The sequence below is a fragment of the Telmatherina bonti genome (assembly GCF_933228915.1).
Source record: "Telmatherina bonti genome assembly, chromosome: 3".
In the NCBI taxonomy this organism is placed as follows: domain Eukaryota; kingdom Metazoa; phylum Chordata; class Actinopteri; order Atheriniformes; family Telmatherinidae; genus Telmatherina; species Telmatherina bonti.
The window spans coordinates 38,894,265-38,921,536 of record NC_136621.1 but is presented as its reverse complement, the minus strand read 5'-3'; the positions used below and the strand labels follow the sequence as shown (position 1 = coordinate 38,921,536).

Below are 27,272 nucleotides of genomic sequence, written 5' to 3'. Positions count from 1 at the left end.
ACGTTTGTCGTGCTACAGATGCTAATTAGACAGAGAACAAAGAAAGTTGAAGGACTAAAGAGTTGAGAAGTGACAAAGGAAGCTGGGAAACCTTTAAAACGGGTAAAAACAAACCAAAAAACAGACCTGATGTACAAAGACCTGGACCTGAACAGAAAGAAAATGGAGGAGCGCTGTAGGGTTACACAAAGACAGTAAAACAGAGTTTGTGCTGAAAGAAGTCAGGATGGAGAAGACATCCAAACACCAGCAGGCTTTCTCTTTCAGAGAGTAGTACAGTAGATGTGTGAGTGTATGTGAGTGTGAAGAGCCTGGTTTTCCAGTCTTATATGTCCCCAGAATGTGTCCATCAAGTGTCAAGTCAAACACACAACACAGATCACTCAGGCTGTCATTTCCATACACACTACCTCTGTGTTTCAGGCTTGTCCCTACAGGCTGACGTAGCTCCAGCTGAAAACACCCAGATACACACGACACCTTCGTTGCTTTACTTTCTCTCCGCCAGTGATCCTGTCACTGTTACGTAAATGCAGTCAAACGATCGTTTTACCAAAGTCTGGATATCGTTGGTTCAAAGCTGCAGCTTTAAAAATAACTTGCATGTAAGTTAAGGGACCTGAAACATCAAGCTGACAAGTAGCTGTCAGAGCATCAGTAGAACACTGTTTCTCTTGTGTTTTCTGTGTATAATCCACATTCTGCACCGTCGACCTCGTCAATGTCACTTTCAGCCGATTCAGCAGGTCCAATCGGTCTGTCAGTCTGTTCGGCATCGCTGGAGAATCCACCATTTCACTAACTATACTCCCTTCTATGCTTCCAACTATCTTTTTAAATCTTATTGACAGGCCAGAAAACTGATTTTCTCCCACAAGCTGAGTCCTCAAACTACACGCAAACTTCTACAACGACCGAGCGAAGATGAGACGGCAAACGCCGCTTTGTGAAAGTTCTGTTATTTCTGCGACCTTCCACTTTACCAGGTAAAGATAGCGGATCGATGTGGTGCTATAGTGCTACTTTTGCTCAAAGAAAACCTTTAAACCTTTAATACTTTCTAACAACAAAGCACTTTGGCTGCTTTACGAGCAGCAGAGAGGTGGTATAGTGAAGAAAGACAGCATGACTCCGCTTTGGTTTGTGTTGTTCAGTCTAAAGATCAGCCAAGGAGAGAAACGTAGAAAGGATTGTAATTCCCACTGGTTGGAGGGTGGTCTGACTGAAGAAACTTTATCCTGAGAGACTTACAGAGGAGCATACGGAGGGGAAAGCTTCAAAAAGAAGTTAAAGAATCAGGAACAATCAATGTGTTTAAGAAAAGCATAAAAAGAACAATATTAAAGACTCATGAAGAGTTAGAGGCATAATGTGAATTACTGTGAGTAATCATGATGGTGTTACATTTTGAATATCTGTAGATGCTTTCAAAACAGTTAAAAGAAAGGAATGTAATGGGTATTTAATGCAAATTTTGGAACAACTGGACGTTGTATGTGAATATTGTTACATGGATGATTAGGAAATTAAGGGGCAGATATCATAAGATTGCTCTTCTTTCTGCTCCTTTTCATTCAAGCCATTTTGTTTCGAATGAAATAAATAAAAATGAAATGAAAATGAAAAAAATGAAAGTATCTTTTAGGTCAGTTTTAACATGTAACACCTTATTTATGCTCCCTTACCATACATAAATAGGTATATCTGTATCATACATGGTCATCCATCACTTTCAACATACATGCATTAGATGGGCGTGGTTTTTAGCCAATACTGGGGTGGGATCAGGGGGTCAGGGGGTAATTTAAAAAAAACAAACAAACCAACAAAGCCAATATTTATAAAGTAAATATGGGATTTTTTCCAGATCAGTGACAACATTAGCATCAACGTTGTCAGGAGAAGCTGGTTTCTGGTGTGTTGTCACAGCAGTGAACTGAATCCACCCCAAACCACTCTATCCTCCTTATTAAAGACGATTCCGACAGTTTTCCAGCCGTGCATTTACAGGATGCTGCAAGGTGACCCATCTGATAGATGACACATCCAGTGGGGGTGGGGGGTGCCAGATAACCAACTCATGTAATCTTGGGGGTCGTAGCTCAATAGATGATACTGCACAGCGTCTTCTTCTCTGTTTCCTTTTTCTGGTCATCTGTGAGCTACACCCTGCAACACTGCCCCCTGTGGTTCCCAGTGGTACTGCACACTGTGCTACATCTGGTAGCTTTTATAACACACTGAAATATGCACGTAGAACAAGGGTAGGCAACTCCGGCCCGAGTGCCACAGTCCTGCAAATGTTAGGAGTTTCCCTGCTGCAACACACCTGACACACATCAGAACTAATCAGCAGGCTTGTGCAGAGCTTGACATTCAATTCAATTAAACTTTATTTACATAGCGTCAAATCACGGCAATGCCATCTCAAGACGCTTTACAGACAGGAAAAAAAAAAACCATAATGAAAGCCATTAAACTCTGCAACAGTCTGCTAATTAGCCATTGATCTGAATCAGGTGTGTTGCAGCAGGGAAACTCCTAACATTTGCAGGACTGCGGCACTCGAGGGCCGGAGTTGCCGACCCCTGACGTAGAAGATGCAGAAGCCTCTGTCCGCATGTGCGATGCACGTCATAAATGAGGCTTAATGGTTTGCTGTGCAAATGCAAACGCAAACCTCCTGAAGAACTTCTTCCTCGCTTTTCTGTTGGTTAATGCAGATCTACTTCAGTCCCCCCCCCCCCCCCCCCACACACACCTCCACTTCAGCTCTATATACAACTTAGCTTGTAAATTTGCAGATATCTTGGTGACTTTCGTTGGACCTACCCACGCAGAGCCTCTTTGTTGTTGATGAAGCGGAAATGAGCAGGTTCGCAGATGAATCTGGCCGACTGGCAGGCCTCAACACACGACTGGCCCTCTTGGGACACAAGCAGCCGGAGGGAGCTGAGAGGAGGCCAGGCACTGGGAGCCGTGGCGTTGGATGCCCAGACCACGGCTGTGGAGTTGGGCAAGGGCACAAACAGAGGTCCTACCGCCCTGCTGCCACCAGCAGACACATGCCTGGAGATGTTGGCTGGAGTGAAGGGAGGCTCTGGTGCACAGAAGTCCTGGTGGAAGTTATGACAAACTTTGTTAAAAGGCATCATGGGAGAACTGCTCTACAGGCAATGCAAAGCTACGGCAAGCACTTAAAGGTCTGAAAAGATTGTTTGCCTTGCTGTTGATGAGATATATATTCAAGTTTAACAATGTGAATCAACCAGATGCATCTACAGCTGTATGGGATAAATCCGGCATGAACAGGAGTGAAGATGCTTCAGCGGTAACTGTACGTCCCTCTACAAGCTGCCTGAAGGCACCTAAAGCATGTGCCATAAGCATAAAGAAACAGCTGCATGTGAAACAGAAGCGAAGAAACATCAGAAACAGGTTTTACTGGAACCACTTCGCACCCAGTCCGCATCTACAAACAACGCAGTGTAAAAACGCCTTCTGAAGAGCAGATCTGAGGAGAAGTCCAGCTGTGGTTTGGAAGTAGAAGTATCCACAGCTGGTGTTAACAGCTGTATTGATTAATCAGCTCCATCAGATGAGTATGAGATGGATCTCTCAGCTGAACTCTCGGCCACATCAGCTGTTCTGTAAGGAGCAGTGAAGAGATTTCTACAGTTTTTCTGATAATTAAAGAGAAGAAAGGAATGTTTCCCCTTCGTTAGCATCACCCCGGCTGCTCTTTTTGTTCTCTCCTCATTAGGACTGTCTGCTTTAGAGCCAAAGGGCAGCTTGCAAAGGGCTCGGCTCGTTATGAGACTTAGCATGTAATCGATTCTGACCCAGCATACGTGGAGAATAGACTACTGCACACATAGAAACTACCACATATACGATTCTCTGGCTCTAGAATCATGAAAAATCATGAAAAATTGAGCAGAATCGGGGAATCTGAGATATTCTGAGCAGATTGAACTTGTGAGAGCGAGAAAGGTCGTGAGAATTTCGACGTGTGTTTTATGCAGGACTCGGTCCACATCTGAACACAAACTGGACCTTACCTGGTTCTGTATGTAGGCATGTACTCTCTCCAGCATCCCCTCACAAGTGTACTCATACGGCAGGTAAGGCTCCACCTGAAAAATCACACAGAAATGAACACAAACACAGCCCCCATCCAATTATTGCTGTGACATTTTGCGTATAATAAAGTGTGCTTTTGCTTTTGATTTATTGTTCAGATTAGCTGCAATAAATTGCTTCTTCTGCTTGTTAATTCCAGCATATGAATGTTTCTGTTGTCAGGTTCCTGCAAAGCCTAATCACAGTGTGTCGCTGCTTGGGAATTTATTAGGCTTTATTTGCATACCAATACATCATCACATGCTGTGATGCACCAGTTTTATAACTATGGTTTACTTTTGACTGGCCTAATTAGCTCAGAGCATAGAAAATGATATATCTTTTGTGCTTCTCGCTAATGCCGAGATGTTCGGCGCACCCTGACAGACTGAGACTAAGCTGGTTGAATTTAAAATGCCTGAAACCACAACGCCAAGGCTGATTTAAAAGGCTGATTAGCAGATTTAACAGCTGTATATGCAATGCATTCAGAAAGGCTCTTTTTAAAGATTTTATGTGGCAGCTTTCTGCTAAAATCATTTAAATTAATTTGTTTTTCCAAGTCGATGTCCATTTATATGTGAATAATGACAACACAAACAAAGAATCATAGAAATGGAGCTTTACTGCAGAATGAAAGATGCTTCTCTTCCTACAGAGTTAAAAAAACAACAACAACAACACCCTGAAGAACTAGAGTGAGAAAAATAAGATTTCCAGGCTCCAATTACTTCCAGTTATTTAGCATTATGTGAGGATGACAGCAGGCCTGGCCAGCCACCCACCCACACAATCCCAACAGTAAAGCACGGCAGAGGCAGCATCATGCTATGGGGGCGTTTATAAGCTGCAGGTGTAATGGATAGACTGGTTTGTGTTGATGTGAAACTGGATACTGTTATCAAATCAAACCAAAGATACTTTATTCATCCCCGAGAGGAAATTCAGAGTTCAAGCCAGCTAGTCCGAGGTCAGACACACAAACAGGTAACGTTCATGACAAAAAAGCAAAACAGAACTGAGCTAAGCTCAGGCCACGCAGCTATTACAGCGCTGCCTTCCAATAGATAAGAACAGAGATACAATAGAATCATAGGAGGTCGAGGGCAAAAAAAGGTCATGTAACTCCGGGCCGCGCCAGAAAGACGCGGTCCAAAAATACAGAAAGAAAAAAAAAAACAAAAAACAAAAAAAACCCCCAAAAATATACTATATGGTGAAAAGTAAATTGCATTGATCTATAATGGTAATTAAAAAGGAAAAAAGTTTCTTAATCATTTCTTAATTAATCATAACCAAGTAAATGCAGTGATTATTACTGATCGGGTTGCCTGTCATCGACTACTCTGGTCTTATAAATTATAGATAACAATGGAAAGATGCTTTAAAAATGTTAAAAATGCCATGGCTTGAATGTTGCTTTTATCATGACTGTTCTTTTCAAAGTTTGTATTGAGAGTTTTACTTGCTGATTGTGTCTGAATAGACGATGTCTGAAATAACGAAGCGGAAACGTTTTCTCCTGCTCGTCTATTACCAGGCGGACACGGCAGCAGAAACATCGTGTCTGTTTTGCATTAATACCCCCTACAGGGGTGTAACACAGTCCTAGACATATGCTCGAACTTAGAGGATTGCCGAAAACAAGTTTTAAGATAATTCAAAAACATTATCAGAGTGCTGAAGAATCCCGGCTCCAGGTGATGATCCGGATCATCCACGAAATCTAATCGCTTGTCACAATCTGTCCATAACATTTTGAGTTATGTTGCTCACAGCCAGACAGATAAACCAACACCGTTGGATAAATAAAAACAGAAAACAAGCAGTTCTTAAAGTATTTCACCTCTTCCCTTCTACATGATGTCCCTCCACATCCAAAGTTGGTTCAATAAAACTTTCTTTTCGCCTTTATTGATATTTTAAGATTCAAAAACAGAAATAAAAACTGGACTATTTAGGAGAAAAACTCAGATCTGAGTAGCTTGTCTTTTTGTTTTTTATTGGTTTATCAGGAAAAATGCAAAGAAACATAAATGACATAAAGAACCATTGATGTTTAGAGTATATAGCATTAAGCTAATTCACATCTCCAGTCCCTGGTTGGGCTTTAAAGTCAACCAGATACAGGTCAGCTTACATGCATCTTAATACATCTAAACATCTTAATGCAAACAAAATATCTAATCCTTTAGAGATGGAAATCCAATAGAAAAAATAAAAAAATCTAGATATTTTTGCTTCATAATTTTAAAATCAATATTTTTGTTAATTTTTTTTCTCAAATAAATAAAAATAATACATTGTAATTTCTTTTGTCTTATTGATCTTTTACCTGTCTTCTTGGGCATTATAGCAGCAGAATGATGGTCTGGCTACTGGGTTGTTTTTTTTATAAAACAAAATAAATAAAAATGACGAGCAAAACTAATTTTGTACACGTCACAATTTAAATCAAATCGGCTCTAATAATTTCTCAGTGCTTTCTAGCTTATAGAAGAATGAAGTTACTTAGGAAATTACCACCTTTTGTAACTTAAGTGTAATGATTATTATTAAAAAATCAGTTTGAATTGAGAACTGATTCTAAATCGAATTGCCACCCCAGAAATCGGAATCGAATTGAATCGTGAGTTGTTGTCAGATTCCCATCCCTATAACCTGGGATTGATTGAACTGTATTCTCATACGTAAATGGAAGCAGTCCAGCGTTTCACCACATGTGGAATAAAACTCGCCTAATTTCAGGTAAGAAATGTCGAGGAGTGTGAATGAAGGGATGATGCAATTTAAAAACTACTAATCTGATCAAATTTATGGTAATCTGAATAAACGTGGACGAGAGGGACAGAAAAGTAAAAACAATACATGTCAGCAAATCTTTACATTTACTCCTTTAGCTGTGCTGCAGCGGCAGGGTGACTCAGAGCGAGCTGTCACATGCAGGTGTAGCCGTGGCGACGGGCTCTTAGCTTGGATGGATTAGCAAACAGTTGCTCCCTGGCCTGAGATCTGCAGTGTGAGTCCTCACAGCATCATCAGCTTTGTTGTACAGATTGATTAGAAGCTATTTTCATTTATGTGTGTGTGTGTGTGTGTGAGTGTGTGTGTTTTAGGGGTGGATTACATAAAAACCAGCAGCTTCAGGCTGTTTTCATATGATTCCAGTGAGAATCCAGAAATTTCTGTGATGGAGCTTCAATAAACCATGATATGGAACTGCAACGGATTACACAGGCTAATTCAACAGGATGACTTATGAACGGTATCTGGATGATTAGAATAGAAGGAGTGAGACAGAAATAAAGGCAGAAAATAGAATTACGTGGACGGAAGAAGAGATGAAGGACGGAGGATGAGAAAAACCAGGGATGAAAAGACAGAAAGAAAGATATGGAAAGGGGATTTATTGGAACATGAGGACTTGTCAGCCTGCCAGAGATTGCTTTGTCCTGCATGACTGAGCATGAGCCTCCACCACACACAATGTTTCCATGTGTGTGTGTGTGTGTGTGTGTAAGTGTGTGTACATACGTGTGTCTTGATGTTAATGGTTGTAATGTGCTGCTGAGGCGTGTGTGCTGATACGGTTGTTTCTCAGCTGTGTTTGTGTGTGCTTGGATAAGTGCAAGCACAAGAACATATCTTAATCTGTGTGTGTGTGTGTGTGTGTGTGTTTGTGCAGGTATTGTGCCTCCAGTGAAGGGTAAAGTGGTCCATCAGCCCTTTCTTAAAGGTGATGGAGGCAGTGCAGTCAGCCAGAGCTGCTGAACTAAACCTCGTCTGACAACACAGACACGGCGAAGCCAAGACAAGATTCATAATATCATCATCTGCCTGATCTCACACACCTTTCCTCTAACCAGCTGAAGGACAAGACATGGCCGTCATATCAGTACCTTGGTCCTCATGATTTCTTTGATCGCAGAATCAAACTCAAGAGAGTTGTTATAGTCAACCGTCATGACGTGTGGGCTGCCAATGTACTGCTCTGCGTATGGATGCTGGGAGAAAACCTGCAGAAAAAACAGACAAGTTCAATCCGTAAGGGCTTATAATGCATTAAAAATACTCATATCTGTTTAACTTCTCTTCATAGCGATGATGCTACTAGTTATATATCAGTAAATATCTTTTATCCAAAGCGACTTACATCTGAGAGTGAGAGCAACACAAGCAAGAAATCAAACAACAGGGGACGTCACAGATGAGTGTGACTGGTGCAAGTCCAATTGGACGCAGGTGTTGCCATGTAGCGCTGGAGGCGGCACATAAATAGAAAAAAAGTTTTTGTTCCCTTCCCTCCCTGCGACAGTCCCTTTGTTAAAATAAATGAGACCATTAAAAACTACAAATGTTGATTTTATACCCTAAAATTTAAAAATATGATGGAGATCCTTTTCAAGTGTTACAAAATAAAGTTTGTTAATCTAGTGTTTGAATCGGGTCCTTTTCAAGCAGTGGTTCCCAACCTGGGTTCCCTGACCCTCTAAGGGACTCCCCCAAAGAGCACAGGGGGGCCCCTTAGGCTTTGGATGCCCAGAGCCAGTGTGACTGAAATTGAGCCCATGCTGACACAGAAATGTGCATCAACTTAAATTTGTTATTTGGACATTTTGTGCACATGCACCCTGCATTTTAGAAGCCTGAAATTATCTTTTAAAAAGGCGCCAAAGAGAAGAAATTGCTTTACTTTAAAATATGCCTCTTTAGTAAAAATGTTTTAAAAACACCATTAATTAGGCCACATGTTGTGCATCCAAACTGTTTCCATTCTTGAATTGTGTGGTTTAGTGAGGTCAGTGAGCTGGTGGAAATACCAAGCAGCAACCTCCAGTGATTAAAAGTGAAGTTTATGCCGAAGTTGCAAAACCTCCAGTTCCCCCTTCATCCACTAGGTGCTCCAGAACAGAGCAACTCCCCATAGACTCCCATGTTAAAAAGACCAACTTTACAGCAGAAATAAACATGTTTACAGCAGAAACAAACATGTTTACAGCCTGGTACAAAAAACATTTTAGGTTTAATAGATCAGGTTTACCTTCGTGACAACTGTGAGGGGAGTGAATTCTTTTCTAATTCCTCCGTTTAGAAGTAATTTCATCTTGAAATTCTGCATATTTAGGGGCGTGTCCTTTTGATAGATAGGGACACAATCTCCCGCTTCAAGTAAGAATGTAGAATAACTGTGGTTTTTAGCAGGTTAACGGTGTGACTTAGCTTTAGCCTGCTTACCCTAATTTGCTGGTTAGCTCCTGTTATCTCCAGGTTAGCTCGGTTAGCTCTTAGCTACAGGCAGCTCGGAGTTCGCTCAATGTCAATCATCCACCATGACGCTCACAGCCCCCCCCTCTCAGCTCCACCTCTTTTCCCATTTTTGTATCTTCCAGGAGAGACAAAATGCGTGACACTGCCAAGATGGCGATGGTAGGAACCGTCCAATGAGCTTCAGATCAGCTCTTCAGAACCCTATGGGTGACGGAACAGAGGCTCCGCCCATCTCTTATATACTGTCTGTGGGAACTACACAGTGTAGCTCATGTCTATCAACCTGATTTTCCCGCACCATTTAATTCATGACATGCCTCAAAAATGACACTAAAAACAATTGCATCATAAAAATAAATATGTAAGGGATCCACAGCTTTTCAGAATTTGCATAAAGGCGATCCTTGAGGAAAATAGTTTCTGCATCCCTGCTGATAAATGTGACTATTTGGGAGGTTGACAATGGGAAGGAGTAAACATGATCAACTTGCCTCTCTAGATGTGGGTTTTCCTCTGAAAAACTCATGATTTAGGGAGCTGTGGGGCGGCTGGAACTTTGGCTGCAGGAAAATGCATCCATTGGCTATTGCTTCAAGTGGCGCTGGACCTTCATACGGGAACCCGAAGCCAATGAAGAGCTAGAAAAAAATGTAGATAGTGTGATTTAGTAATTAAAAGTTACTGAGTACAATCAGCAAAGTAGTGTAACAGACCATCATAGGGTTTTATATTGTTAGGCTGAGTGATTTATGTCTCTTCTGATCTGCTGTAGAGAAAAGGAAATAAAGAAGGACCACAGATATCTATGGGTGGAGAAATCTCATCTCTATTTTGTTATCCACTTTTATGTTAAGTGAACCCCAGGAAGCTCTGTTACATTAGTGGAAGCAGTGGGATTCATGTTTACGAGGATTCATGAGTTTGTTCAGTTTGTTTGTAAACATTTAAACACTTTGTGTGACTCCTTTAGCTGCTAGCAACTGGATACTGCTAGCAGCAGTTAATTTAAACTAACTTTCAGTAACACCACATTGTTCATTATGCCACCATGTTGGTTGGCAAAAAGCTAGCATTTGTTAGCTAGCTGCCGTTATCAAGTAAACGTTTGAACGTTTTGTGTGTTAGCTGCTAGCAACAGGCTACCGCTAGCAGCATTTTATTTATATTAGCACTGGCTAATTTTAGTGATGCCACATTGTTCATTATGCCACCATGTTGGTTGGCAAAAAGCTAGCTGCTGTTTGCTAACTGCCATTATCAAGTAAACGTTTGAACGCTTTGTGTGACGCCTTTAGCTGCTAGCAACTGGCTACTGCTAGCAGCATTTTATTTAAATTAGCACTGGTCATTGTTCGTTATGCCACCATGTTGGTTGGCAAAAAGTTAGCTGCTGTTTGCTAACTGCCATTATCAAGTAAACATTTGAATGCTTTGTGTGTTAGCTGTTAGCAACTGACTACCGCTAGCAGCATTTTATTTAAATTAGCACTCGCCATTTTCAGTAACGCCACATTGTTTGTTATGCTATGTTAGTTTGCAAAAAGCTAGCTGTTGTTATCAAGTAAACTTTTTTACACTTTGTGTGACTCCTTTAGCTGCTAGCAACTGGCTACTGCTAACAGCCTTTTATATAAATTAGAACTTGCCATTTTCAGTAACGCCACATTGTTCGTTATGCTACCATGTTGGTTGGCAAAAAGCTAGCTGCTGTTTTCAAGTGACTGTAAATTGGCTGCTTGCTGTTTCAAGGATGATGCTCACAGATTTCACAATTTCCTAACCAGTTCAGTAACTAGTTATGTGTTCGAGTCAGGCAGCCATGTTTTATAAAATAGATTTTGCTACCTGATTTACCTCACTACAACATTTACAATAACTTAATTGATCTACAGTTGCACTTCAAAGGAGCAGAATTAAAAGATTACAAGTCGTAGGAGGCTTAGAAATGTTTGGTGGCAGGATGGATATCACATCTTCAAGCGGGGAAAGTTCCCCAAACAAAATCCTCATCATGTTGCCATGAAGAAAAAGCAGCAGCAGCTGCTGATAACGTTAACATAATATAAAAATTAGGGATATCTGGTATATTTATGAGTTAACGTTACAATTACTGTGAAAAACATTAAGTCTTCAATCTGAAAATGTCATCATCATCTCACCTTCACGACACGGTGGAGGTTGAGCTAGTCTAAACAGTCTCATTTACACTGTGAGAAACTTGAGATTTTCTTTTTGTTCATTTGCTGCGTAACATCAAGGTGTTAGCTACAAAGCCGAGACTCTCCCATGGCTTCCAGTTATCTGGCAGCAACCCATTTAGCCTGTCGTTCAGGGTAAGAAGAGAGGCTGGAACGTGAAATCCCATCACTGGGAAGTCGATGAGAACCTCCAATGGCACCAGTCCAACATTACCTTAAGTAAATCTAGCTGTAGCAGCTGAGCTTGTAGAAATACACCTGCTTTGTTTATCTTTTTGCCATCAACGAATGTCACCAACGTGCAAGTCACATGATCAATGACAAAAGCTTAAAATGGTCCAATCAAATTCCACCAACCTGGGCAACAAGCTGCCTTCTCTACGGCAACTCAGAGGGGACACACATCTTCAACCTCAAACCACTGATATGCTACAGTAGAGTAAGCCCATCAGAAACACTGAATCTAATTAGCAGAAGAATCTATGTGTCGCTGTAGATTTGAGGTGTGCAGGCATGTCATGTTCTCCTCTTGCCTTGGCCTTGCGGAGCAGTTGCTGCAGCTCATGTTGGGGCAGCAGACCGTGGTTCTTCACAAAAGCCGGGACCTCTGGAGGTCTCTGGGTCTCATAGTACACGGTGCCGTGGACCTCCATGTACCTGTGCAGAATCTCCAGGAAACTTTCCTTGCCCTGCTGAAAGATGAGGGGGACAAAGAAGGGTTGGTGAGACTGAAGGTGAGGGATGAACGCTGGGCGAGGGGGGATTCCCTAGAAAGGAACTTCTTTAAGGAATTGGTGCTCATGAGCACCATCAGTGTGTTGATCCTGTTCTGTCCGTTATCTTTGCATGAGCTGTCTCAGTGTCAGCAGCTGTCTTATGAATCTGTGTGTGTCTCTCAACATCTAACACTACATTTACTGTGGAGACATCTTAGGAAAAACACCTCTCTGGTGTGGAAATAGCTTGTACATTTTCTGATTCGTTAAAATCCTGCAGGGGACGAGGAAACCTCTTTTCTCTTCTTTCAGCTGGAAATAACAAAACTGTGCAACTCAGTCAGCCTTTAATCTGGCTACTTCCAGCCAGATTTTCACCTGGCTAAGCTTTTTTCTTTCCTCTCTGTTCCACATCATTACTTTTATTGTAGTTTCCCAGTGAGCGCCAGATCCAGATGTACCCCCCCGCTCGCCTCGGCTAAATTTTCCCACTTTTAGCCCGAACGTTTCAGCAATGAACTCTTTCAATGTTGAGTTTTGTTTGAAAATTTGTTCAATTTTCAGTTCATTGTCACCAAAGGCAAAGATATGAACTCAAAGAATTTGGCATTTCAAGGTCCTTTAGGGCCACAATCCTGCAGGTTTTTCCATGTCTCCCTGCTCCAACACACCTGACTCAATTAATCAGCTATTATGCAAAACTTGTTCGGCTCCTGGATCCATTTGATAAAATCCTAGGTGCGTTGGAGCAGGAATACATCAAAAACCTGCAGGACAGTGGCCTTTTAAGACTGACTTTGGACACTCCTGATGTAGCGCTAGCTTAGTAAGTGGCAGAAGTAACATGGGTAATCTGAGTTGATTTATTTTCAGCTCCAGTGGAAAAATCTTGATTAACTTGATGTTTAGTCCTTAAATAATCTCACTGTAAATAAAATATGACATAGTTTCCAAACATTATCTGAAAACTAATAAAGTGCTAGCATAGAACTAGATTAGAACTGCTATGTAGCTTCCTGCTAGCATCGGGTTTACAGATAGATACTTCATTAACTTATATTTAATTATTGAATTTATAAGTAACATTAGTAGTTGTACTTTAAATCACTTTAAACTGGTGATCCGTGTAGATCTAGAAAGACTTTACAACCCTTTTCCTCCGGTGGCCTAACAGTTACCTGAGGTGGCATCTTAGTCGTCTAGTCGGATTTTAGAGCGAAGCTACGCACAGAACTGATGAGTTGATGAGTTTTAATATTTAAAGAGAAAGAATAACACCTATTTTTGTTATCAGCTGAGGATTGACTCAAATATTTATGACTCAAACTCAAAAGACACTGAACTGTGTGAAAGTTTGTATCTGTTTTATCAAGTGTGACAAAACACTGCTTGCCGTTACATAAAACCACTAAAATCTTCTACTAACTAAGGATACATTTTTAATTACAGTCTATATTTCCTTTTCATGCCGCTTTTTAGTATTATTTCTGTTTTAAACCTGCTTTAAGTATATGATTTAAATGCTCTGCTTAATCTCGGTTGTGCCTTTCTGCTTGTTTTCCTAAAGAATATACATATTACATTGGCTGAGAAAGCCAGAGGGGAACACTTATAAGACCACAACAGTTAGTTGACACCCAAAAACGTAATCACGTGAATGGAGCATAACCCTGACCACAGTATTGACTGGCCGGCTGGTGTTAATCAGCTTACAGTACTCCTCTGTTGTAGACCCCCCTCCCCCCTGCGGAGCTGTAACTGCAGGCTGCAGCAATCAATAATTTCCTCTGTGAGGATTTTCCCAGCCAATTAGGAGATTAGCTTAAGCGCTAAGTGCAGCCGACAACAGCCGTGAATTGGCAGGAGAAATATAGGAGCATAAAAGTGTAGCTTACATAACTTCTAACTCTGCCAACATGCGTTGAAATAGGACTGGTAATAAATATGTCCTGCTCATTTCTGTCCCTCATGCCAGTCCCTGTAACGCAGACTATCAGACAAAGGTTTTTTCAACCACGTTGATGTTCTGATTTCTCTTTGTCTGTTGGGCAGCTTGAATAATTTCTTGCATTGCATTGTGCACATATTTATTAAATAGCATCGTATCAGCAAACCGTGCTTTACTTAGACGCATGTTCTCTCCTAGATTTAAATCAGGCAAACTTTGCAGGATTAAGAATTAATCGGTGTGTTATCTTATGTAATGTTTGCTGCTGGTTGCAGGAATCCTAAATATCCTGACAGAACAATTTCACAACAGATCTGCAGGAAAATACAGTGTGATGAGGAAGCTGTTGTGTTGTTAATATAACAACACAAGGAATTAGATTTTATGCGACAACAACACACATCAGTCCTTGGGCTTTCTGTCAGGTAATGGAGGATAAAAAGATCCCTGTCTATGAGTATAAGTGAAATGCTGAGGGGTGGCAGTGTTTACTGCAGAATGCTGCGTTTGACAGCAGAATCATGCCGTATGCAACCTAACTACTCTGCTGCCATGTTGCCTTATCTGAATTGTTTAAAAATGTCTTTTTTAACCTGTGGGTATGCATGGGCTGTGGGAACAACAACAGAAAATATGTGGTAAATAAAACAGCTTCTCACCTGAAGCTGCAGAGAATCCAGCCAGCGCAACAAAGCAAAGAGAGAAAAACAGGTTTAGACACCAACTGCAGAAACACGTAGCAACCACACAGACAATAAACAAGCTTCTGCTGATTAGAATATTTTCATTTTAAGCCCTATTGTGACCCGTTTCATAAAGAACAGCTGCAGTGCTGGCAGACTGCAGCGAGAAAACCATATTTTAATATTTAGTTCCAGAAAACTTCCAGCTAATTTAGGCTGAAAACTTTAGATTCAACCATAACAACACAAACAGCCAGTTGTTGCAAAATACTGTCATAATCTGTGACGTGAATTGTTGGTACTTTCTAATCTTATTATTAGTGAGTATGTCAATGCAGAAAGACACACTGCTAGAAAAGGGAATTTGGTAAAGTTTTAGGGCACTTTAGATGTTAGGTTTTTAAATCCATTATGCAACCCCACCAGGGGGCAACATCTGATCTCATTTTACATTGTGACCCAAAATATTTGCCATAAATTCCTCTTCAGTACAAAAAAAGCCACTTTGAAACTCCTCTCAAAGAAACATACAGTCAATCTGAGCTGCTAAATTTGTGCAAACTAATTTTACTCTTCATTTCTACACTGGATGTACTTAAATTTTAAGGGTAAAATATCCCGGTGCTTCCATGCCAGGACATCTGCTGGTTTTTTTTGTTTTTTTTACAGACATTTTTAGAGAGTAAAACGTCTGCATAGTAAAGAACATTTGAATTTCTGAAATGTTTGTTTGTTTATCTGCATTGTGTTTTTTGCCAGCTGGCCTAAATGCATGTTTCCATACATTAGCATGATAATAATACAGCTGGACGTTTCTATGTCCTACTATAAGCAAAAACAAAAAAAGTGGGTTTTTTTGCATTTTAATTGGAAATAAATCAGTTTTTGCATGGAGATGTTCCCAGACTGAAACTGTGATGATTGCTTAACTTAAAACTAAAACCATAAAACATGTGCGTATGTACCTTCCACATGCTGGCTTCCTTCCCGTACACCACTGCCATGTTGTTGACTTTGTTCTGTTGAATATTCCTCTTCTCCGTCTCGTTCAGCTCCTCCGAAACGAAGCCTATGAATGAGTTGTCTGGTGTGTGGGCTGAATGTGTGTGTGTGTGTATGGTAGGAGAGTGCCAAGCAGGGTGAAAATAATCCACAAAGAGAAAAAAGGAAGAGTTTTATTGCAAATGAAAGGAAGAGAAAGAGGCAGAAAAAAAAGCCCTGTGTTCCTCGGTTCAGTGGTTCCATGAGTGTGAACGTATAAATACACCGACTGTTACAGAGCTAGCTGTGTAAACAGGTATTGATGCACTGGAGGAGCCTTTCTGAAAGTTTTTCCTTTGAGTACAAGAAATTAAATATATTCAAACCCGACTATTTATGATTCCTCAGCTATCAACTCATGTAGACGTTTATATCTGCAAAACAAGGTACTCATGGCCTCCTCACAGCCAATTTATAGGATCTGAAATGGACTTTTTTGATGTCTTGACAAAGTAATAAACGACTGTCCTGCTGCTCGAGTCACTCGTTACAGGTCTGGACGCTGAAACGTGGGCGTCTATGTCGGCTATGTGTCGTCGACTTAATGATCCTGCTGCTGAGAACCACCTATACAACACTGCTGGGAGTTGACTGCAGAAGACGGTGAAGGAGTCAGTGTCTCAGCCAGGAAGCGAGGAGACAGACAGCTACAAGGGCACATCAGACATATTTTGCAGCAGAAAACAGAGGAGGGAAAGAACGGGTGCAGCTTGAAGCGTTGCTAGAGGCTGTCATGTTGCTTAAAATAGCTGCATTAAACACACTGTTCCAAATGAATGTGAATAAGCAGGCAGACCTGTCAAAGAAGTGAAAACAAAGAGGCTTGGAGTCACTTTAGTGTTTCCAGAATGACTGTCGACTGATGACAGCTCTGTGTGTGCGTGTGTGTGTGTGTGTGTGTGTTTCAGGGTAAATCTTCATCTGATGGTGGGATGTGTACCTAAATCAAAGTTATGATTCTAAATATATCTAATATACAAAAGTGAGGAAGTTAAACTTTAGAATATTTCCTCTTACGGAACATGGTCATGTACTGCCGGGGGTTGAGGTTCCAGTAGCCCCAGTTGGTCCGGTAGCCGTGCAGGGTTGCATACTCCTCGTGATTGTAGGCTGGTTCAGTCCCGAATGTGTCGATCACTCTGATGTGACATCTGTAAAGTCAAAGGATGACACATTTGTTTACAACACACTTTGAAGAAAGAGTTCATTTTCCTGCAACCAGGAATGCTAGAAGCAAAATTAGCTAAATTTAGCGCCAAAGTCGCTAAGTTGTTAGCCGAGCTGTGCAGCAGAGGAATCAGTGTTCCAGGACGGAGACGGTAGAAAAGGCTGCCTAAAGGATTGACATGCTGGCTCTTTACGGGGCGGAGCCTGGACTACCGCGAGCAGCTTGCCAGGCCAGAGGGGAGAAAAGCTTGACGTTTAGTTCGGCACTTTAAGCCTTATTTGCAGTTGTTTGTAACCCCACTTGGATGTTTTTGTGCGTGAAGTCCAGTAAGTTCAATCTAAGTCTGTAATACAGTTTATTCAGTGGAAATCTAAACTCTTTTCCTTAATTGATGCCATGCACTGTTCACATGAGCAAATCATGTGTGGCACTGAGGCAGCTTCATGCACATATAGAAAGCTTGTTTGTGAATTTATGCTAAAACTGTAATATTTTGCATGATTATTTAGTTGCTGATATTTCATTTCTGTCCTAGAACCAGAATACATCTCAAGTGTAAAGAGGACAAATTGGAACCTTCAGTTGGCTTAGTAAACGCTGTTACAGTGCAAGCGACTCGTTCTTTGGAGTTCTAACCGGACTCACAACAGTGATGTGAACACTCCAACCAGCCCAGCACCGTCACTATCTTTCAGAGACGGTAAAACAGGGAGATAGCAGGAAGCTAGCAGCTAGCCTTGCAGCTACATAGCGCGAGATTCATGCATCAGGTTTGGAAACGTTTTCGTTTTAGGAACATGATAGCTGACAAGTTTAGTGGAGAAAAATCTGCTGGTTGTTTCTAAATCATGCAAACACATTTTTCTCCCCCTGTAGATTCAATGGAAACATTTACAGAGAGTGTGAAAAATATGTTTTATATGTGTTGGATTTATTTATGGGAATGAATTTGTTTGGTTACTTGATGCTGAATGGGGTATAAAGTAGGATAACGGTAGACGTGGAGGTACCCTGAGGAATCTAAGATGGCACAGCCTGGTAAAAAACTACTTTTCTGATAAATTTCCTCTATAATCTTCTGTTTTCACCACTCATGATGGATTAAATTCCCTTTGTTCCTGCTGTACCGGACTATAGTTTCATTTAGCTATGAAAAATAATCTTGCAGCTAATGTGGGAAAGATTTGCAAACCTCATTACTGTTATTGTTTATTTATTTATTAACTTTTCCTTTCTGTCAGTTGCTGTGTTCGTCTAGGTGTTTATCCATGAAGCCCGGCTTGTTTCAGCGAGTAGCTGAAGGCTTCAGACTGCTCCTGGTGACCATTAAGCCCTGCACGCCTGGCCTTTCCCCCGTCTTTTGGGGGGTATAGTATACATCATTGAAGCACTTAATGCAGAAATAATGGGGGAAAAAAAATATTGTGATCATGAAGTATAACTCTCTGCTAGAAAAGGTTGTGTTTGACAATATTTCTGCCTGTTTTTATCCATCATACCTCAGAAAGAAGCTTTTTAACACAGTGCATGACAAATAACATGCACTCATCTCAACATTGTCCACTTTAAACCCTGAGGTTGAAATCCTGAAGAAAATATTTGAGATTTATTTTTGCACGAGACACAGAAAGCTCAAAAGAAATGATTAATGACAAGTGTTGCTTTTGGTTGTATCTTCCCTGCTTTCCATCCTCCCACGGTCCAACCTGTGCTGCCGCATGTCACATGCTCGGCAACGGATATCTGCCACCAGATAAGGGTCCCCGGGGAGGACAAAAAAAAAAAAAGAAAAAAGAAAAGATAAAAAATAGAAAGGACTGGAGGAAGAGAGGATCAGTGGAGGAGTAGCTGAGCTGAATATCTAGTGGAGGATCAGAATGAGGGGCTAATCTGGGTTAAACGGCTGCTAAGCAAGGCTCCACAGACCTTCAGGATGAGGGAACGATGGCGGCGTGGGGGTCACCTGTGGTGTTTGGATGTGACTGTGGGGAAATGTACAAACAGACAAGGAAAACAACTCAGCTTTGGATTTGAGCTGTTTTACCTGATGCAGGGAGTAAATGGTGAATAAATTAAGCCTACTCTACCAATGGCGACGCTCTTAACTCCGGTTGTTTGCTCACGCTCAGCGTGGATGCACTCTGAGTTTTCTAAATCAGAGTACATTGTGTTTCAGGAAGACGACGTTGGGTCATAATGACCGTCTGGAGCCGAGCGGCGGATAAAACAGGCTGATTGGAGCTCTGATGAAAGAAAGGATGGAGAACATCACAGAGTCAGATCTGGGTTTGTTTACAGCTGGGATTGATCTGACGGTAAGTAAACCCAGAGCAAGTTTCGTCCATACCGATAACAATATCAAGTTTCATGATTATTTAATAATTTTAACTTCAATTATCGTGCATAATTATGATCATAATAACACAAATAAAAATGTTGCTTTCAATGTCAGAAAATAATTAAATAAAAACTGTTTGAATATAAAAATAAAGTCAAAAGCAAAAAGCCAAATAATGTGAATGAGAACCAAGCAATGGTAAGAATCAATATTCTATGCAAGGAAGTGTCAATCTCATCTCACTGGTATCGAACAAAAACAATACTGACCTTGGTATGGATGCTTTCAATATATGTATCAATCTGCTTTAACACAAACGCCATGCATATCTCAAGAGCTGTGTGTGTGATTATATGTTTTTTGCAAAATAAAATCGATAATTGTAGGTTTTCGACAAACTAATTGCTATTTGGAGGTGTTTCCATTGTACAATGTTTGGCGAATAAGACTCAGTTCTCATAAAATCTCGTCCAGCTGATAAGATTTTACGAGAATTGCGGATTATGCAAGGCAGCCATGTAGTGTTAATTTGGGGTTTTCTATTTGCGGTGAAGAATTTGCTAATTTCAAAGCTTTTCTACTTCATTTTCTTATTCTAAAACTCTGAAATTCACTGGTTTTTCCACACAGGGTCATTTTTACTAGAAATAAACTGGTCCCGACCCCCAACGTCCCGTCCGGGGACACGTAAATGTGAAAAAAGTGTTTTTGTTACACTTTTGCGATACATTTCTATATTGAAACGTCTAAAAACCAAATATCATAAAACCTTTTTAGTGATAGTTGGGAGTATTTTCAAAAGGTAGGTGTTTTTATTGCGATATTTATCTTCTGTGTAATTCTAGATGCAATGGAAACACAGCTAATGTCCCACACTAAAATGTCCCGTAAGACCTTTGCTTGTCAGCAAACTATCTTTAGCTTCCAACAAGCAACAAAGCGATAACGTTGCGATATCTTCCTTTACTGCATGATTGAAGTTGGAGTCTGCATGTACGGGACCCAACTGTCCAGGTTCTGCTCATTGCTCTGATAGTTATGGGTAGTCTAGCCAATCTTTACTTATGTAGCAATGAGGATGTTACCTGATGCACTGAGAAGTACCTCGCTCTATTTCTCTGATATATTAATGTATAAATATATGCCATTATTGCCGTCTCTAACTTATTTCTCCTTTTTCCCGCTGGTCTTCCTGAATAAGTGCAGTTGTACATGTTGATCTGTCTTTCCTGTCCTCTCCACCCCAACCAGTCGAGGCAGATGGCTGCCCTCCCTGAGCCGGGTTCTGCCGGAGGTTTTCTTCCTGTTAAAGGGGAGTTTTTTCCTTCCCACTGTCGCCTCGTGCAGCTCAGGATGGGGGATTGGATCCAAGTCATGACTCGATGCAATCAGTTGGTTTCTATTATAGGATATGTATGAATTGGCTCGAAGTGATGTGTATGTAAAGTGTCCTGAGACAACATTGTTGTGAAGTGGCGCTGTACAAATAAAGCTGAATGAATTGAAGGAAGCGGCCGTTTTCTGCAGCCGGTGCCGGCACTGCTGTTTGTTTTTCTGTTGCCGCAGTAAGGAAACAAGGTTTTCAGTCTGACAGCATCACATCGCCAATTTCTTCTATGTCAGCAATTTTGTTTCATTATAATGTTAAAAAATTGTTAAACCCTCCATATGTGTTGCAACCTCTTCATGGGATTTGTGGAAATAACTGGCGCTGATAACTGCAAGGTGTTAAATTTCAGCAAACACAGTAATCCCAGTGATTAGGACGTTATTAATTAGAGAGATTTATCATTACACTTTGCCAAAACAAAGGCCATATGTTCTCCCAGCATGCTGCTCAGAGTCCGGTCAAACCGCCATGCGACGCGTCACACTGGAAAGAAACTCCTCTAAAAAAGTTTTTCATTTTTAACAGGCTACATAGTTTATGCATAGAAGCCCATCAGTCATCTATGATGTGACCCGTACAACCGTTTGAGTCCCAGATCGACGGTTTTGTTGTTCACGGTCAGCTGCAAGCCCGTTTCCGGATATCTCTCCTCAATCCGCCTCCATCTGAGCCGTAAATCCAGCTTGGGGAGGGAATCGATATGCTGGTCCAATTATCAGATGAGTGGGTATGATTTAGCACAGTCACTTTTCCACTTTCAGTGTCTTCGACAGCAGCATGCTTGCATCAATACACACTGCTTGATCATCAGTGGACACACACACACACCCACACACCCACACACACACACACACACACACACACAGGGTCCCGCAGAGCACGCCGGACAGGACTGCACCGTGTTGTACAGGCTTAATGTCTACATGTGGATGTTGGTGGGAACATGAAGCAATGGCCAGTTTAAAGCGCTGACTGTCTGATTAATGACTCTGCAGCACACATGCCAGCCTTCAGGGGCTGAAAGAGGGCTGAGTGTATGGCTGTGACCTATCATGATCCTGTAGGTCTGTAGCGTAGACAAATGTAATCAGTAAAATAAAAGGAGAAAATAATGTAGAAAAGGTTCAGCAGAGTGGCCGAACTTTCCTGGGGTAGACATGCCAACAGGTTCACTGCAAATGAGGCCGAGATGCTCAGAGACCCCAGAAATGGTGCAACATCTGCGAGCTAGCAGAGACAACGCTAGTTACTGAGTTTCATCCATGTGTGAGTGGAGCTTGGTGCGACTTTCCCCTTCCTTCCTGGGATGACCGAGGGGTTCGGTGAGCTGGAAGTCCTTCAACACGTCCTTTCCCGTCTCAAACGTCACGCTACATGTCAAACAGTCATCTATTTAAGCTGCATGTTTCCTCCCCTGCTGCCACTAAAGCTGCTGCTTGGTCCCTCCACCACCCAGCATCCACCTGCAGCCTCCACCACCCAGCATCCACCTGCAGCATCCACCACCCAGCATCCACCATCCAGCATCCACCACCCAGCCTCCACCATCCAGCATCCACCACCCAGCATCCACCACCCAGCATCCACCACCCAGCATCCACCACCCAGCATCCACCACCCAGCATCCACCTGCAGCATCCACCATCCAGCATCCACCACCCAGCATCCACCACCCAGCATCCACCTGCAGCCTCCACCACCCAGCATCCACCTGCAGCATCCACCATCCAGCATCCACCACCCAGCATCCACCATCCAGCATCCACCACCCAGCATCCACCACCCAGCATCCACCTGCAGCCTCCACCACCCAGCATCCACCACCCAGTCTCCACCACCCAGCCTCCACCACCCAGCATCCACCACCCAGCATCCACCACCCAGTCTCCACCACCCAGCCTCCACCACCCAGCCTCCACCACCCAGCATCCACCACCCAGCATCCACCACCCAGCATCCACCACCCAGCATCCACCACCCAGCCTCCACCACCCAGCCTCCACCACCCAGTCTCCACCACCCAGCCTCCACCACCCAGCATCCACCACCCAGTCTCCACCACCCAGCCTCCACCACCCAGCATCCACCACCCAGCATCCACCACCCAGTCTCCACCACCCAGCCTCCACCACCCAGCATCCACCACCCAGTCTCCACCACCCAGCCTCCACCACCCAGCATCCACCTGCAGCCTCCACCACCCAGCATCCACCTGCAGCCTCCACCACCCAGCATCCACCTGCAGCCTCCACCACCCAGCATCCACCTGCAGCCTCCACCACCCAGCATCCACCACCCAGCATCCACCTGCAGTCTCCACCACCCAGCATCCACCTGCAGCCTCCACCACCCAGCATCCACCTGCAGCATCCACCACCCACCACCCAGCATCCACCACCCAGCATCCACCTGCAGCCTCCACCACCCAGCATCCACCTGCAGCCTCCACCACCCAGCATCCACCTGCAGCCTCCACCACCCAGCCTCCACCACCCAGCATCCACCACCCAGCCTCCACCACCCAGCATCCACCACCCAGTCTCCACCACCCAGCATCCACCTGCAGCCTCCACCACCCAGTCTCCACCACCCAGCATCCACCACCCAGTCTCCACCACCCAGCATCCACCTGCAGCCTCCACCACCCAGCATCCACCTGCAGCATCCACCACCCAGCATCCACCTGCAGCCTCCACCACCCAGCATCCACCTGCAGCCTCCACCACCCAGCATCCACCTGCAGCATCCACCTGCAGCATCCACCACCCAGCATCCACCTGCAGCCTCCACCACCCAGCATCCACCACCCAGCATCCACCTGCAGCCTCCACCACCCAGCATCCACCTGCAGCATCCACCACCCAGCATCCACCTGCAGCATCCACCACCCAGCATCCACCACCCAGCATCCACCACCCAGCATCCACCTGCAGCATCCACCACCCAGCATCCACCTGCAGCCTCCACCACCCAGCATCCACCTGCAGCCTCCACCACCCAGCATCCACCTGCAGCATCCACCACCCAGCATCCACCTGCAGCCTCCACCTGCAGCCTCCACCACCCAGCATCCACCTGCAGCCTCCACCACCCAGCATCCACCTGCAGCCTCCACCACCCAGCATCCACCTGCAGCATCCACCACCCAGCATCCACCTGCAGCCTCCACCACCCAGCATCCACCTGCAGCCTCCACCACCCAGCATCCACCTGCAGCATCCACCACCCAGCATCCACCTGCAGCCTCCACCTGCAGCCTCCACCACCCAGCATCCACCTGCAGCATCCACCACCCAGCATCCACCTGCAGCCTCCACCACCCAGCCTCCACCACCCAGCATCCACCTGCAGCCTCCACCACCCAGCCTCCACCACCCAGCATCCACCTGCAGCCTCCACCACCCAGCATCCACCTGCAGCATCCACCACCCAGCATCCACCTGCAGCATCCACCACCCAGTCTCCACCACCCAGCATCCACCTGCAGCATCCACCACCCAGCATCCACCTGCAGCTTCCACCACCCAGCATCCACCTGCAGCATCCACCTGCAGCCTCCACCACCCAGCATCCACCTGCAGCTTCCACCACCCAGCATCCACCTGCGGCATCCACCACCCAGCATCCACCTGCGGCATCCACCACCCAGTCTCCACCACCCAGCATCCACCTGCAGCATCCACCACCCAGTCTCCACCACCCAGCATCCACCTGCAGCATCCACCACCCAGTCTCCACCACCCAGCATCCACCTGCAGCATCCACCACCCAGCATCCACCACCCAGTCTCCACCACCCAGCATCCACCTGCAGCCTCCACCACCCAGCATCCACCTGCAGCCTCCACCACCCAGCATCCACCTGCAGCCTCCACCACCCAGCATCCACCTGCAGCCTCCACCACCCAGCATCCACCACCCAGTCTCCACCACCCAGCATCCACCTGCAGCCTCCACCACCCAGCTTCTGAAACAAAAGGGATGCAGCAGGAATGATGGGACAAGCCCACATTTGAAACATCTGAGACTCTACAGGCCTCGACATGTTAAATGATGGTAAAATTGTTTGTGAAGGATGCTAGGAGGAAGCACAGAGAAACTACAGTCAAGCACGGTGGTGGAGGGCTCATGATGTGAGTCTGTTCTGCAGGGACTCTGCACATATCGGTATAGATTGATATCGAAATATGAAATTAAGAAATCGGTTCATTGGAGATTGGGAAAGAAAAAAAAGCCAATAAGGAACCTCTCTAATATTTACTTACAGACCTTTTCTAATCACAAGATGAGGTTTTTCAGACGCTGGTTGGACTTTTAGTTCAGGTTTGACACATATGTGCATTTCTTCTGCAGTTGTTACACGATGGAAGTCCAACAATGATAGCTTGAAGGGTTGTACAAGTTTCCTTCTGTTTAGGAAAATATTTAAAATAAGAAAAACAAGTTTATATAGACTATTAGATTTATGTGCACGCCATTGGTGGAACTTTGGCGGGAAGGTAGGACAGAAAATGGAAGTTTGTTTTCTCCCTGCACCTTTACATTTGTGGTGTACAAAAACTAAATGGACTGAAAGATTCTAATGTAATATCATTAACCATGCATAGAATAAATAAATGAAAAGCAGTTGATGTTTTTTTTTTTTTATTTTGTTCTGACATGTAAATCTTTTATTTCTTCTTTGTTTGACTGTAGAAATACATTCCTTTGCTTTGGGTAATTAATACAACCGAATTGGATCAGTTCATTCCCATATATCCCACATTCCCTTATGAAAATTAAGATTAATGTTCCTTGTCCAATTTGTAATCCTGCACCTCTGAAAATACTCTCACTGTGAACAGAAGTGTCGTCTTTTAACAAACACTGGAAGCCTCATCATGTTATGGAAATGACGGCGAAGCAACAACTGCTGAACTCAGCAAGCAATTAGGTGCAGACTGCTGGATGTCTGGTAGGAATGTTGGTGTGTATGCGAGGCAGCATCAGGAGACGGCTCAACAGGCCGTGTGCGGGGAAAATAGCTCCTCCGCCCAGCAGAAGCGCATTTCTCTGGCTAATAATTGGATTTTAAAAATACATGGAGCACCTCTTTATATGCGATGTCGAGCCAGAAACCTTTTAGTCGTCTTTCTGGTGGTATCTTTCTGTCCGTGTTCTCCCTGCTCCTCTTTGTTAACATCTCTACACACACTTTTATCTCTTTCTGTTTTACTTTCAGCTCACAAACACACTCTTTTCTTTATTTCTTATCTTTCATTGCTGCTTTTTTTTTTTTTTTTTTTTTATGCCGGGAGCAAAAACATCAAATGCTGTCATCACATACAGCGGTGTATACGAACACACCAATTTATTGGACATGGAAACGTGAGAGCAGGGGATAGAGGAGGGAGTTGGGGAGACTAAAGAATGAGGATGAAGTTGGACTTTTAATCTTATTTGTTTCTGAGGCAACAACATGAAAGACCTCTGAAGATAATTTGCCTTCATATTGCTGCGTTTTCTCTGTTTTCCAAATGCACTGTGGCAATAAAACTCCGTTTTAAGGGGTGTTTTATATTTTCTTGCCTCTGTCGTGGCCTAGTTTCCAAGTTGTTGGATCTTTGTAGCAACGCCAAAAGCTATTAAGGACACTTTTACGGTTGGAGAACCTCTTAGTCTGATCTATCAGTTCTCTTCCTGGCGGTCCAATTTGTTTTTCTTTTCCTGTTTCCTCTTCTGTCATGATGGCGGTGGGAACGACAGTCGTGGAAATGATTATTAGACCAAAATCATGTTCAGTTTTAATGTGTGGCCTAATCATGATTTTATGTGACTGGAAGAGTACCAATGCTGCTACCATCCTACCATCGCCATCTTTGCAGCATCAAGCGTGTCGTCTCACTCGGAAAACTAAAAAATGGGCAAAGAGGTGGAGCTGAGAGGGGGGGTGTGAGCGTGGGGGTGGATGATTTGCATGTATCACCAATCTTCCTGGAGTTAAGAGCTAACCCTGTGCTAACAGGAGCTAACAGAAACTAACCCCCCGTAGGTTTCAGAAGAGCTGAACTGAAGCTCGGTGGGCGGTTCCTACCATCACCATCTTGGCAGGGGCATGCGTGTCGTCTCGCCCGGAAAATACAAATATGGGCAAAGAGGTGGAGCTGAGAGGGGGGCTGTGAGCATCATGGTGGATGATTGACATTGTTGTTAACCGGGTAAAAACCGCGGTTGTTCTACGTTCTTCTGACTTGAAGCGGGATATCAGGTACCTGTCAATCAAAAGGACACGCCCCTAAATATGCCGAACTTCGAGATTAAATAACTTTTAACTGCTGGAGGTTGTTGTTTGGATAGGCTCCAGCTTCCTGTGACCCTTAATGAAACTAAAGGGTTAAGAAAATGGATGGATGGACAAGCTT

At 43.5% G+C, this 27,272-nt stretch overlaps 1 protein-coding gene across 1 annotated transcript in view; it reads right to left on the bottom strand.

Annotated features, from left to right (window-relative positions):
* Nucleotides 1-27,272, bottom strand: part of LOC306774979 (alpha-1,6-mannosylglycoprotein 6-beta-N-acetylglucosaminyltransferase B-like) — a gene marked incomplete at both ends in the record, with an annotated part of 197,786 nt that overhangs the window by 2,739 nt on the left and 167,775 nt on the right. The window contains 7 exons of the mRNA XM_079265180.1: nucleotides 2,833-3,116; nucleotides 4,062-4,136; nucleotides 8,022-8,138; nucleotides 9,882-10,028; nucleotides 12,122-12,280; nucleotides 15,901-16,031; nucleotides 16,994-17,127. Coding sequence (XP_079121306.1) covers nucleotides 2,833-3,116; nucleotides 4,062-4,136; nucleotides 8,022-8,138; nucleotides 9,882-10,028; nucleotides 12,122-12,280; nucleotides 15,901-16,031; nucleotides 16,994-17,127 — 1,047 coding nt within the window. The remainder of the gene's footprint in view (nucleotides 1-2,832; nucleotides 3,117-4,061; nucleotides 4,137-8,021; nucleotides 8,139-9,881; nucleotides 10,029-12,121; nucleotides 12,281-15,900; nucleotides 16,032-16,993; nucleotides 17,128-27,272) is intronic.